Below are 14,242 nucleotides of genomic sequence, written 5' to 3' on the forward strand. Positions count from 1 at the left end.
TGGGTTCATGTCCTGACTCTGCTTCTTACTAGCAAAGCTAGCTTTATGACCCTGGCTGCATTTCCTAACTGTTCTGTGTCTGGTGTCTTCATCTGGAAAATGGGGATGATGATACGGTTATTGTGAGGATCACATGAGTTAAGTAATAAAACATTTAGAGCAGTGTCTGACAAATGGTAAACACTTTTGTGGGTATTAATATTATAATATTATTCTATGGCTGGAGATCTACTCTTTGCACTGGTACAGGGTCATAGAGGGTCAATATTTTTACCTTGGGGTTTCTCCTACTAGCAAGGCCGGGGTGGGAATTGTCCTTGTAGCCATTGCTTCCACTGCTCTTTGTTTTGCCCCACAAGCAAAATTCAAAAGACAGAGGAGAAAGCAGAGCCTTTCCACCATGAGGAAGAGAGCGAAGAGAAGTGCTATGGTATTGCCCAGCTAGAGAAACGCCATGCTTGAGCCAGACATGATGAGATGGAGAGGGCTGAGAGAGCAGGAAGAGAATAAGGAAACAAAGGGAACAGACACCTCTCTGATTATGGTACTGCTCTCTATCAGCAGTGAGAATAGCAGAGGTCAGGGGGTGGGGGGGTGCCCTCCTTGTCACTGGAAGTCGGTGCATCAAATTGTAAAACCCCGAGGACCAAGGGAGAGGTACACCAGTCATTAGCTATTGTTCCCAAGACTTTGAGTTCTGACGGTAGCAGTATTTTATAATACTTACACAATGCTTTTCCTGCTTCCAATATTAAACAAACGAATCTCAGACACTAGTTTATTTATGCCTATGAGAACCTAATATTATGGCTTGCAAAAGTAATTTTAGTGCATTCGTAATATTCTTCATCAATGGTGATCAAGCACTCAGGACTCATTTTTGATAAGAGTATTTAGTACATAAATAGGAAAACAATTATGAATATTGTGCTCTGTTTTTATAACACGATTATTCACATATGCACCACTTCCTACATACATATTGCTGGCATTATTGCATTATGTTTTTAGTTTACTAGAATGGTTATTTAAAAAAATAGATTACACGCTTGCTTATAGCACTGAATATTCAGCAGGAGTACTTTTCTGAAATGGCAGAGGTTTAATGACTCATTGAAGTACATAAAAACACACAGTCTAAACAACGACCCATTTTGGCTTAAAATGTTTTGTCATTGAGTAATAATTTGCATTTTGATTAACAACCTTAACTTTAAATGGGACACGTGTAACTTCCATGACCTTGTCAACTGAGTCCATTTACTGCAAACAGTTGAATAGTAACTAGATGTTCCATTAGAACTTTTCGTTAGATCTTGGGAGTTTTTATTATCAATCTGAAACTCTTGCAACACCAGGCAGATTGCTATTGCAATGGAAGCAAGTTCAAAGATCATTTTTCACTGCTGTATGTGTGGTATGCATAAATGTGGTCCTAATGGAAACCTCTCCAATGGGGCATGCCCTTTGTGAGGTTCTCCTGGTTTTGGTGGGCTCCACAGAGAAAAGCCATGAATCAATCTGCATGCTAACAGTGTCATGCAAATGTCGGTTTCCTCTGCATATTTTAACTTTATGAAAAGGCAAACTGAAAATAATGGAACAGAAATTGTTTTGTATCACATACAGTAATTTGTTGGCAATATCAGCCAACGTTAATGCATTACTTCTGCTGAATCTTATCATAATGACTTGACACAAGTAGCTTGCCTAGTGAACTTCCGCAGAAATAAGAAAAAATCAATTCTCTGTATCATTCAGAAGCAACACAGAGCTCTATGCCCTCCTCAGCTCAACCGAAATGTCAAATAGACAAGTTGTTAAGAAATAAAGTAATTTATTTTAGATAGAAGAGAATTAAAATACATGTATATTATTTACGTTTTTCTCATTATGCTAAAGTGGCATTCTTGGAATGACACTTCTAGATGTCACTTTTGGAAGTGGAATTTTTCATGGTAATAGAGAGATTCATTAAAAGATGAAATGATTTTGTTTAAAGAAGCAGGAGAAAAACCGAAAACGAACTACTTGTCCCTATTACCTTCTGCCTCCTGCTGTTTTATATTACTTCTTGCTGCATTTGCATATGTATTTTGGATCCATACTGTATATTACAATTTTTTCTATTTTTAATTAATTTTTTGTACTTCTTCTATCTGGTGTCCTGCTACCAACTCAAACTTACTTCGAATTTACTCAAAACCCAAATTCATTATTTTCTACTCCAGTCACCTTCTTTAGAGGCCTCTCTGCTGTTTTTAATGTCAGTAAGCAGAAGAGAAGTGCCCCTTCCACCAGTCGAAGGCAACCCTAAAATACATACAATGAAGACAGAATTCTATTTTTTTTGAAATCCAGCAGAACCTGTTGCCTGTTGAGGGTACTGAGCCTTGAACTAGGTCTCTTTGTTAGACAGGAGAATATCAAGGGTGAGAGGGGTGTTAGAGATGGACCAGAAATACTGAGTCCTGATAAAATGAGAATCTGTGAGAGAACAGACAGCGCACTAACTTAATAAGTGAATCGATACTTTTTTAAAGGCTTATTTCTGTGCTACTTACAGTCGACTTGCTGACTTCGTCATCTGCTTCTGACCTTTAAAACACTACCCAGGCTTTAAGATCAATTCTTAGGCTTCTTCCTCCATAAAGCCTCTTCAATTCTTAAGGCCAGTAGTTCTCAACTGGGTAAATTTTGTGCCCCCCCCCACCCCCGCCCCAACGCCAGGGTACAATACAGTTGCTGTGCCTGGATATGTTTTGGTTGTCACAGCTGGGTGGGAAATGCCACTGGCATCTAGTGGTAGAGGCCCTGGATGCTGTTCAACATCTTAAAGTGCAGAGGACAGCCCCCCACAAAGAATAATTATCCAACCTTAAATGTCAGTAGTTCCAAGATTGAGAAGCCTTGCTTCAGGAGAATGTAAGTTCTTCGTACGTTTTCCTTCTTTGTCATGGCTTTTTGTAGAATACCAGTTTAGGTATTTGTTTAATTTCTTTTATTAGAGTATAAACTCCCTGAGGGAATGATGCATATATATTTATCTTTTTCTCTTCAGTATTGAATAGTCAAGAATGATGATTAAGAGAAGCAAATGCATTATAGAGCTTGCAGTAAAAAGCTATTTAGTGGTAGTGTAATTTACTATTAAAAAATCTCATCAAATAGAGAGAATATTTTATTTCTGAATATTGTACAGTTATAGGATCTTGAGCTTGGAAAAGACCTAAAAGTAATCTCATCCAACTGTTCTTCTTCATCAAGGGACTTTTGATTTCCTAAATACTGAATTGAAATTCCATTGCAATCGTCCTCAGTTGCCAGACTGTGAAATTGGTATTTCCTCATTTAGACATTATCAGAATACATGGTGGCCCTCTGTGCATAGATATATACTGTGTGTGTGAATTCATTAAGAATATTAATTGCAGAAAAAGTCACTAGATGATCTTTATATCCCTTTCAACCCTGAGAATCAGTGATTTAAATTGCTGGCTTTACTAACATATTTACATACTACGTAAGGCAAAAAGAGGCTGCACAACATGATTCTTCTGTATAAATATTTGGTTTATTAATTTCTCATTAACCCAGAGTATTTAATCTTCTACATCTAATAAATCCCTACCCATTAATTGCTTAATGCCAAACACACCTTTGATTTTTACTTAATGACTAATACATTCTAATAGCATCCCCTCTGTTGAACTCTTGTAGAACTTTACCCCCAATGTTGTTACTTGTGTTTTTATGTATATGTATATATTTTTTTCTTTTCAGTTAGATTGAAAAGACCTTAAGGACAAAAATGGTTATATTTTTTTAAAAATCCTACCACGTACTTAATATAGTGAAAAGCTCATACACAGCAGACCACATCTATTTGTTCGGTGGTGGAATTGGAGTCCTCAGTACTTGAAAGTTAAAAAGGAACACTTTTTCCTTGTATATGAAATCCTGTAGGTAAATTTTAAACAGCTCAGGAGAGAAATATCAAGCTCAGTGGATATTTCAATTAATAAGATGGAAAGATGAGATACAAGAACATTAGGTAAGACAAAAGCATGTGGAGAGAAATTGTAAATGGGTACATGTTAACTAAAAGGTAGCAACATTTCATTAAACAAAACTATTACTGTCAAAAGAAAATCATAAGGAAAAATACTACCATGGTACCGGCAAATTTGGAAAGAAGAACCTTTGTTACCAAAAGTCGAATTAAAACATTGTTTATAAATTACGGCTAATGATTCATTTTACTCTTCTTGAAATACAATTACTTCTTACTGAGATGCAGAAAATGTGACTGCTAGACACAGCTTTGTACTAATTGCCAGTATAAACTGTGGACAAATCACTTAACCCTATTGGAACTACTTTTTTATTTTAGAAATTTATGAGAGCTGGACAATTTGTTTCTAAGATTGCTTCCAACTTTAACCTTATATTCATCTGAAGATTTGTAGTTAAGACTTTCCCATATATTATATCATTTTATCATCTCGACAGCTTTGGAAGGAAGGCCTAGAAAGCATTATTATTTTCCTTCTACTAATGAAAAAAATAGGCTCAGGCATTACCCAAACCTGCTATGTAGTAGCCCAGTACTGCTCCCAAACTAACTCCCAAGAATCCTCTCTCTGAGAGTAAGTATACAATTAATCTTGAAAATGTCTTATTTTTCTCCATTTCAAAACTAAGTTTTAAAAAAGTAGGCTCTCAATGATAAATGTAAGCTTCATAATGTTAAAATGGTATGAACTTTTACATCTGATGGTTGAGCTAGAGATAGCCAATAAGATTCAATGCACATATCAACTCCTATTAATTGGTAGTAGCTGCCTCAAGTGCTATGCTAAGAATAATTCTGAGGCCAAGTTTGGGTTCAGTGGGAAAGTGAGCCATGTTAGATTAACCATGAACACTGTGGATGATGGAGAGAGGAGTGGTGGCAGAATTACTTGTAGGGGAAAGGGCCTTTTATATATATTTTTAATGTTTATTTATTTATTTGAGAGAGAGAGAGAGAGAGAGAAAGAGAGACAGAGAGAGAGAGCGAGAGCAAGAGAGAGAGCATGAGCAGGAGAGGGGCAGAGAAAGAGAGGGACACACAGAATTCAAAGCAGGCTCCAGGCTCTGAGCTGTCAGCAGAGATCCCAATGTGAGGCTTGAACTCATGAACTGTGAGATCATGACCTGAGCTGAAGTTGGATGCTTAATTGACTGAGCCACCCAGTCACCTCAGGAAAGAGCCTTTTATTTTTATTTATTTTTTATTTTTTTAATATAATTTATTGTCAAATTGGTTTCCATACAACACCAAGTGCTCATCCCAACAAGTGCCCTCCTCAATGTCCATCACCCACTTTCCCCTCTCCCCTCACCTCCATCAACCCTCAGTTCATTCTCAGTATCCAAGAGTCTCTTATGGTTTGCCTCTCTCCCTCTCTGTAAATTTTTTTCCCCTTCCTTTCCCCCATGGTCTTCTGTTAAGTTTCTCAAGATCAACATATGAGTGAAAACATAAGGTATCTTTCTTTCTCTTCCTGACTTATGTCACTTCACATAATACCTTCCAGTTCCATCCACATTACTGCAAATGGCCAGATGTCATTCTTTCTCACTGCCAAGTAGTGTTCCATTGTGTATATAAACCACATCTTCTTTATCCATTCATCAGTTGATGGACATTGAAGTCTTTTCCATAATTTGGCTATTAGTGCTGCTATAAACATTGGGGTTCATGTGCCCCTATGTATCAGCACTGCTGTATCCCTTGGGTAAATTCCTAGCAGTGGTATTGCTGGGTCATAGGGTAGTTATATTTTTAATTTTTTGAGGAACCTCTGCAGTACCAGTTTGCATTCCCACTAACAGTGCAGGAAGGTTCCCATTTCCCCACATTCTCGCCAGCATCTATAATCTTCTGATTTGTTCATTTCAGCCACTCTGATGGTATGAGGTGATATCTCAGTTTGGTTTTGATTTGTATTTCCTTGATGAGGAGTGATGTTGAACATCGTTTCGTGTGTCTGTTGGCCTTCTGGATGTCTTCTTTGGAAGAGTGTCTATTCATGCCTTCTGCCCATTTCTTCACTGGATTATTTGTTTTTTGGGTATGGAGTTTGTTGAGTTCTTTATAGGTTTTGGATACTATCCCTGTATCTGATATGTCATTTGCAAATATCTTTTCCTGTTCCATCAGTTACCTTTTAGTTTTGTTGATTGTTTCCTTTGCAGTGCAGAAGCCTTTTATCTTGATGAGGTCCCAATAGTTCATTTTTGATTTTAATTCCCTTGCCTTTGGAGATGTGTCGAGTAAGAAATTGCTGTGGCTGAGGTCAAAGAGGTTTTTTCCTGCTTTCTCCTCTAGGGTTTTGATGGTTTCCTGTCTCACATTCAGGTCCTTCATCCATTTTGAGTTTATTTTTGTAAATAGTGTAAGAAAGTGGTCTAGTTTCATTCTTCTGCGTGTTGCTGTCCAGTTCTCCCAGTACCATTTTTTTTTTAATGTTTTTGTTTATTTTTGAAGGAGAGAGAGACGGAGCCTGAGCCGGGGAGGAGCAGAGAGAGAGGGAGACACAGTTTGAAGCAGGCTCCAGGCTCTGAGCTGCCAGCACAGAGCCCGTCCCAGTACCATTTGTTAAAGAGACTCTTTTTTCCATTTTCCACTTAGTAACATTTTATGAAGTCTGATATTTAATTGCCTTATATCGAGTTTTATAACTAGTATTATCAGAAAAGTTTAATTGACTCGTGTCATGAATGTTTTCATAAATAATGGTCTCCTTTTTTAAAAAAAAAGGTTTCCTTAAGGTTCTTAGTTTGTAACTATAACTGAAAGAATGTAGAGGGTGCTTCTAGCTAGAGTTTTAATGAGATGCAACTTTGCAGCTTGATCTGAAAACTTAAAGATTTATATACATTTATATAGATATATACACATGAGCACACATTGACATGTTTATATTTATTATATTAATTTGTATTATATTAACATAATAATATCAAAGTTATAATTTATGTAATAAATATATGGGTAGTAAAAACTAATATTCTCTGGGTCATTCAATATAAACACGTGTCAAAAGGCTCAAGTAAAGTTAAAGATATTGTGAATCAATATCACTTATTGGCTGGCTGCCATTTATTAGCTATCTGATGGTTGCTCTTCATCTTTTACAGTGATAGATGCTTTACACGCTTCTCCTGTAAAAAATATTGCACACTTTACAATATTTTTTAAAAGTTATGTTTGATTATTTCCTTTCAAGCGATGAACACCTATACCTTAGGGAAATTTAGTAATCATCCAGGATGATACAGCTGAGAATGTTGTGAGGCCAGAATTTCAACCAACTTTTGTCAGGTTTCAAAGTTCTTACAAAATCAGATCGTGTCTTGCTGAAGTTTGAGGGCACAGATGTTTCCCACTGATGGTCTGTTCTACATGTATCTGATGACATCAGATTTTGGTTTTACTGTCTTTACTTATACAGCTTTAGAAGAGAAAATGGGGGGCATACTAAAAAGAAGAACCATTAGTTCCAAGTATTTTTCAATGTGATGGCAACAAGTTGTTTTTCTGTAAAGTGTCATATTTTGTCTAGTAAGCACTGGTCTGGGTTTGGAGAATGTATCTCAATGATCTCAATGTATGCCAATGTATTGAGAATGTATCTCAATGTATGCCAATGTAAAATGGGCATAACTTAACTCAAGCCATAAATGTAATTGAGAATGTCATTTTCTTTTTTCCAGGTTCCTTGGTGTTACTCAGTTTTCGCCTACACATGCCAGAAAGGCATTTCCTTGTTTTGATGAGCCAATATACAAGGCTACTTTCAAAATTAGCATCAAGCATCAAGCAACCTATTTATCTTTATCCAATATGCCAGTGGAAACTTCCGTGTTTGAGGAAGATGGATGGGTTACGGATCACTTTTCACAGACCCCTCTCATGTCTACATATTATTTAGCCTGGGCAATTTGCAACTTCACATACAAAGAAACTACCACCAAGAGTGGGGTTGCAGTAAGTATTTTAAACTTAAATATGTTTTTAGATACTGTATACACTGTATAGTAATCTGATTTCTGGATTAACAGTTAATCATTTTTATCCTCTTTAAATCTTATGTAGCTGAATTCTTTCGTTAACCGTTAGGGGTAAATTATCTTCCTGCTTTCAAAGAGTCAGAGAGGACTGTCTCTTCCATACCCAGCCCTTTTTATTCCGTTTACCACCTCTCCCACCTCCACCATCCCTGTCCCTCTTCATCTTCTGAGTATTTCTGAAACATCTGTTATTTGTTTTGGGGAAGTTCCTTGTCTTTACTTATATGACTGGGAATCCTGCTGCCTTTTATTGTGAAATATTTCAAATATCCAGAAAATGGAAATAATAATATAATAAACTCCACATGCCTACTTGCTGGCTCTAGAGTATCTGAACATTTTACCATCTTTGCTCTAGTCTTATTTAGTTTTTGAGAAAGTAAAACACTTTGGATAGAGTTGAAGTCCTCTGTGTACACCTGCCTGATCTCATTGCCTTGCCTCCTCCCTTAGAGATATCTACTGCCCTGAGTTTGATGTTTGCCATTTCTGTGCATGTTACCATACGATTATCAAGTATGTATATATATTTCTCTATATATGGATGCAATGCTTTACAATTTCATATAAGTGGTTTATATTATACATAGTTCTGCAACTTATTTTTATTTCATTTTAGTTTTTACCTAAAGTTATGTTTTTGTGGTTTATCTGAATAGATTGTTTGAATGAGGATATCAAAATTTGTCATCCTCCTGTAGATAAACATTTTAATGTTTCTGGTTTTCAAATATTAACAACAATGCTCAGTGAATATTTTGTACATGAATTCTTCTGCCAATGTGCTAGAATTTCTGTAGGGTATAAAGCTTCTCTTAGCCTGTAACACCCAAGTGTATAGAAATACATTCTTAGGGGAGCATGATATATAGGAAACCTAGAAAATTCATGCTCTGCATTTAATTTATAAAAGGAATCAATTGGACTCTGTGTGATAACTATCATTTGTGATAGCATGGTGTTCTAAGTGTTTTGCATACTATTGTGTTGCACTAGTCAGGCCAGGTCAGGCCATGCTGAGTTAAAAACTTCCTCCTCATTTCAATGGCTTACACAATAAATATGCATCTGTTTTAATTTTTATGTCACCCCTAAAGCAAGGTATTATGATTCTCTTTTTCTGGATGAATAAAGTAAATTGGGGTTTAAAGAGATTAAGTAGCTTACCCAGAGTCAAAAATTAAACAAGTGGTAGAGCTGTAAGACAAACTTTTGTTGGTCTGATCCCAAATTTTGGGCTTTCCCTCCTTGTGCCTTAGGAACTCTGTTTCATCATTTCAGCTGTATGTCTGTGAAAGAATCCAAGCAATGATTCTCCCCATCCACTGGCCATTGTATTCAGTGTTGCTTAAATGTAACAAAAGAGGTGAATAGAAATCTATACTCTTATTCTGTAAGAAGTTCATAGGTCTATAACAACCTAAACTTTGAAAAATGGGTTTATATAAATAAATTTTTCTCAGGGTTATTTTAAATATACATCACTGTGGAACCTATTTAAAAATAAAGTCAGCCTGCATAAAAAATTAATGCCATTATTGAAGATCTGCATATGGTGAATTAATCTACATAATCATTAAAATTAGGTCCTAAATGCTGGCTCTGGAGGGCCAGAAGACATTTTACTCTTTTGGATTTATACTCATTTGTTATGTTGAGTTCCTCTGATGTTTGTTGATGACTCCTTCAAGGCTGTTCGTGTTGGACCACACACAGAAAAGGAACACCAAGACATCTCGTTTACTTTGACGTCTTCAAAAGTTGATGATTGGCTTGCTGTGCATCAGCTTGCAGCACAGGGCATACTGGAACTGTTTTTTTTCCAGTATGTTTTCTTTAAAGCATCTTAAAAGTATTCTCAGCCCTACACAATTAAGCTTGTTGCTAAGTGACCCATATTTAAAACCAGACACACTCTAATTATTTAGATGTGACTTTTATTAGAGTTAAGAATCCAAGTAATTAGTAAACATTTTAAAATTCCTACTTAATAATTTTATGTAGAAAAGATAAAACATGCTACCAGAGAGCATGAAAAGGTCAACTGAAATAAAATTTTAGATTGTATAATCTAAAAATACTAAGGATAATAAAAAGGAAAACAAAATTGCCCCTGGGAACCCTTATTTATCAACTGTGGAAATACAGTTTAAAACCTGCTTCTTTTTTTCCTGTCACCCCTTGGATATCCAGTTTATTTTATCTTCACTGCATGAAGGAAAATAAGCACATCACATTTCTGAACTCTTAACAGCTGGAAGGAGTGAAGTTTAGCCTTAAGATCTTGAGTGTGGAATAGTCATGTGAAGTCCACGTGGTCATTTTGGATCAGAAGCTGATGCAGTTTTCTTTGAGATATGAAAGAGTAATTTGAGTAGCATCTTAATAATTTACAGCTGAATCGTAACAGTGCCTGAAGTGTGATATTTGAAGCATCATCATTTGCTTCTCAAGTTGTCTGCATTTTGCAAGGCACTATCCTAAGTAATTAGAAGGGTAAAGGACTCTTAAGATCCTTCTAGTACAATGGTCACATGTGCATCTTTCAGATGGAATCCAAACTGGTGGACGTACTTTGCTTACCCATCTCCAAAATGGCTTAGTATTTCTGTAATTAATTGTTGAAATTTAGAAGTAGAGAGATTGCACATAAAATTGCTTCTGGCTTCTTTTGAACAATGGCAAGATCTTGTGACATTGGGCTCCCTTCCCACTTGGCAATAATGGTTCACTCATTTATTCCTTCAGCAAATATTTACTGATTGTCAGGTAGTCTAGACTCAGTGTTCTAGGCTTTGGTGATATAGCAGCAAACAAAGCAACAAAGTTCCTACTCTCAGGGAACTTGCATCCTAATATGGAGAGAGTGACAATAAACAAATAAATGTGTGTCAGGTAGTAATATTTGTTTTGAAGAAAATCAATGTGCTGTACCTGGATGGTGGCTGACTCATTTACATGGCACATTTGCTTTCCAGTGTAACCTAATCCAGACCACTTTTGTTCTTTTGCATTGTGTCAATTTCACTATCATAGATTACCTGCTTTCATTCTGTAGGCATTTGGAGTTTCAACCCTTGTCTAGGGGCATAATTCAAGAGACTAGCCAAGGAATATGTGTCAGAAAAGCAATAAATCAACTAATTGTGAACTAGTGATACTGGCATTCACTAACTGTGAAAGGAAAGTTGCAGAAAATAAGTTCAAGACCATTTAGAAGAGGGAGAAATTGCTAAGGTTGGAGTCTAATGATGTACTTCATAGAGGAGATAGGATTTAATATGACTCTGAATAAAGGTTTGGTCTTAGAGAAGCAGATGATGTGTGCATATAATCCTTGGTAGGAAATGTTAACTAAGAAAAGACAAAGAGGTAGGGATATGTACAGGATATCTATGGGAAATAGTGTATGGTTATTAAGGTCATAAACATCAGAACTTCTGCTGCATTCTAATGGTTACAGGTAAGCCACTAAGGATGGCTCTGATTTGCTAGAAGAGGGCATATATCCCACTTCTTGATAGGGAATGTCAGAGCATTTGTAGACATAGTTTAAAATCAGTGAAGTCTTCTCTCTGACCACAAATTATTTATATTCATCCCACATACAAAATGCAATCACTCATTGCATTACATTATTAGTCTAAAGTCTGAGGTCCAGGATCTCAACAGCTAATTTAGGTCTAGGTGTAGATTAGACTATTGGGGTTTGGTTTCTTGTGCATGGTTCCTCTTGCTCTGAAGATCTGTTTACTAAAGAGACATGTTATCTATCTTCTCTCCCCCAACAGACAATGGTAAGATGGGAATATTATTATTTCAATAGAACTTTACATTCAAGAATGGAGAAAATGGGAGGACATAGCAGTTGCTGGTCCATAGCAGTTCTGAAATCCAATTGGGAACATGTTGGCAATTTTAAAATTATGACTCAATGCTGAATTGTCCTTCTTGGAAGTTGGCCCATCATTTGGACTCTCAGTTTTGCTTTTTAAGGCATCTTTTCTTTTTAAATGAAAAATTAGTTTGTGTTCGAAATTGAATAGCTTTCTCAGCTTGCTTCCTATCGGTAAAAAGCTGGGGGTCCAAAGGCCTATTTTTCTTTTGTCAAAAGAAAGTCAAAAAGTCAAAAAAGGTATAATTATTTTTTTAAAACTTGACTTATTGTGTATCAAGTTATATCTATTCCGTTAGACAAAACTATACCACAGGTCTCTTTAATATGAGCCTTTGTTTACTGTGAGGCTTTGCAGAATAATTCTCATAACATTCTTGGATGCTCTATTACTGAACAGAGGTTTATAAGGAACACACTTAAGGTCCTTATAAAACATTTGTTTTGGAGCAGCTGGGTGTCTCAGTCGGTTGAGTGATCAACTCTTGATTTCGACTCAGGTCATGATCTCATGGTCATGGAATGGAGCCCTGCATCAGGCTCCACACTGAGCTGAGTGCGTGTGTGTGTCTGTGTGCACATGTGTGCGTGTGTGCTCTCTCTCATTCTCAAAATAAATAAATAAACTTAAAAAAAAGTTTAAGACTTTTGTCTTTTTGAAGAGGTCTGAGGAGCATCACTTTAAAAGTATCTGACATCTTAACAGTTCCTGAAGTTGCATCCTTGGCTTCATCTTTAGATCACATTTTGCTAAAAGTGACCTGTATTTCCGTCACCCCCCCCCCCCCCCGGCCCCGCCCCACCCCGAGTCCATTTCTTACTTTGAGAATCTTTCACCATCTGGAGAAGCCGAGAAGGAGAAAGAGTTCTAATTTCAAGCTCAGTAAGTCCTAGCTCTTTCCTATTCCACATTTTACGTGGAAACTAGACTGTTCTTAAGCTCATCTCTCCAGGTTTGGATTTTTTATGGCCAGGGAGAAGAAGCTGGTGGAACTTTTTGGTTGAAAGTCTTCTTAGCTAGAAAATATAGTTCAATAGTTATATTTCTTATTTTCTTTAGCATCACAGGTAGCAGTGTTGCCAGAGTTTCTTCTACTGCATAACAGAGGCCCCCTTTCCTTTAGCTTCCAATACCATTTGCCTTAACATCCTTCAAGCTGTCACCAACACCTTCCTTAAAAGTCATAAAGCTTCTGTGGCAGGATACTCTCAAGGGTCTTTCACTTTTATTCACAGCCCAGTCCCACAGCCAGTGCCACATGTTTTAAGTCTTTTGCTATGGCAGTGCCCTACTTTCAGGTACTAAAATTGGTCCCAACTGATATAGCTAAATTAGAAATCACTTTGAAACATAGCAATGAAAAAATAACCAGTTCTTATGGCCATGGATTCTTGGGGTCTTAAGTATGGACAGTACAGAGCAGTAAAGGACTCCTCTCTACTCTGCAGGGTCTCAGCTGGAAGGGCTTGATGGCAGGAGTGACTTGGCAGCCGTGGGCCAGAATCATCGGGGGGCATCTTTACTGAGTGTCTATTTACTTGATGTTCACTGTTTCTGGGCCCTCAGTGGGGGCTCTCCTCTGGAGCATCTGTGAGTGGTCTCTCCATGTGATCTGAGCCACCTAGCAGCATGGTGGCCTAATGTTGTCAAACTTGTTACTGGTGATTCAGGCCTCCAAAGGTGAATGTACCAAGAGATTTGCACTGCCTGTTCACCTCATTGTAAGTGGTTACATAGATTGTATTAGTCACCATCTTTTTTTTTTTTTTCCTCTTCCTTTTAACAAGGCGGAAGCTATCTTACCCAGCCTAAGAAGTTAAACAGTGTTACTTTTAGTGCACTGACTTAGTGACAAACTTAAGTTGGCTCAGATTCTAGCAAGGAGAATATAGACTCCATCTTTCAATGGGAGTAGTGCCAGAGAATTTGCAGGCTAATTTGAAACCATCACAGTTGTTATATGTATTTCAGAAGATTATGTTTATAAAATCATAAGCACAGTGCCTGACACATTTTACTCTGATGATGACAATTAAATTGATGATATATTCAGAAGTCCTAGAAGGGAGTAGGGATATATAAATTTGAGAGGTAGATGGAAACTAGACTGTGAAAGAGCTTGATGCCTGGCTAAGTTTTAAGATTTGTTCAGTTAACAATAAGAGCTGCTGAAAATTTAAGGGGGGCCTAGGTGGCTTAGTCGGTTGAGCATCTGACTGGCTCAG

At 37.0% G+C, this 14,242-nt stretch overlaps 1 protein-coding gene across 1 annotated transcript in view; it reads left to right on the forward strand.

Moving 5' to 3' along the window:
- TRHDE (thyrotropin releasing hormone degrading enzyme) overlaps positions 1-14,242 on the forward strand; it is a 384,591-nt gene that overhangs the window by 6,617 nt on the left and 363,732 nt on the right. Inside the window, exon 2 of the mRNA XM_078449668.2 lies at positions 7,765-8,038. Coding sequence (XP_078305794.1) covers positions 7,765-8,038 — 274 coding nt within the window. The remainder of the gene's footprint in view (positions 1-7,764; positions 8,039-14,242) is intronic.

The sequence above is a fragment of the Panthera onca genome, chromosome B4 (genome assembly GCF_046562875.1).
Source record: "Panthera onca isolate mPanOnc1 chromosome B4, mPanOnc1 haplotype 2, whole genome shotgun sequence".
Lineage (NCBI taxonomy): Eukaryota > Metazoa > Chordata > Mammalia > Carnivora > Felidae > Panthera > Panthera onca.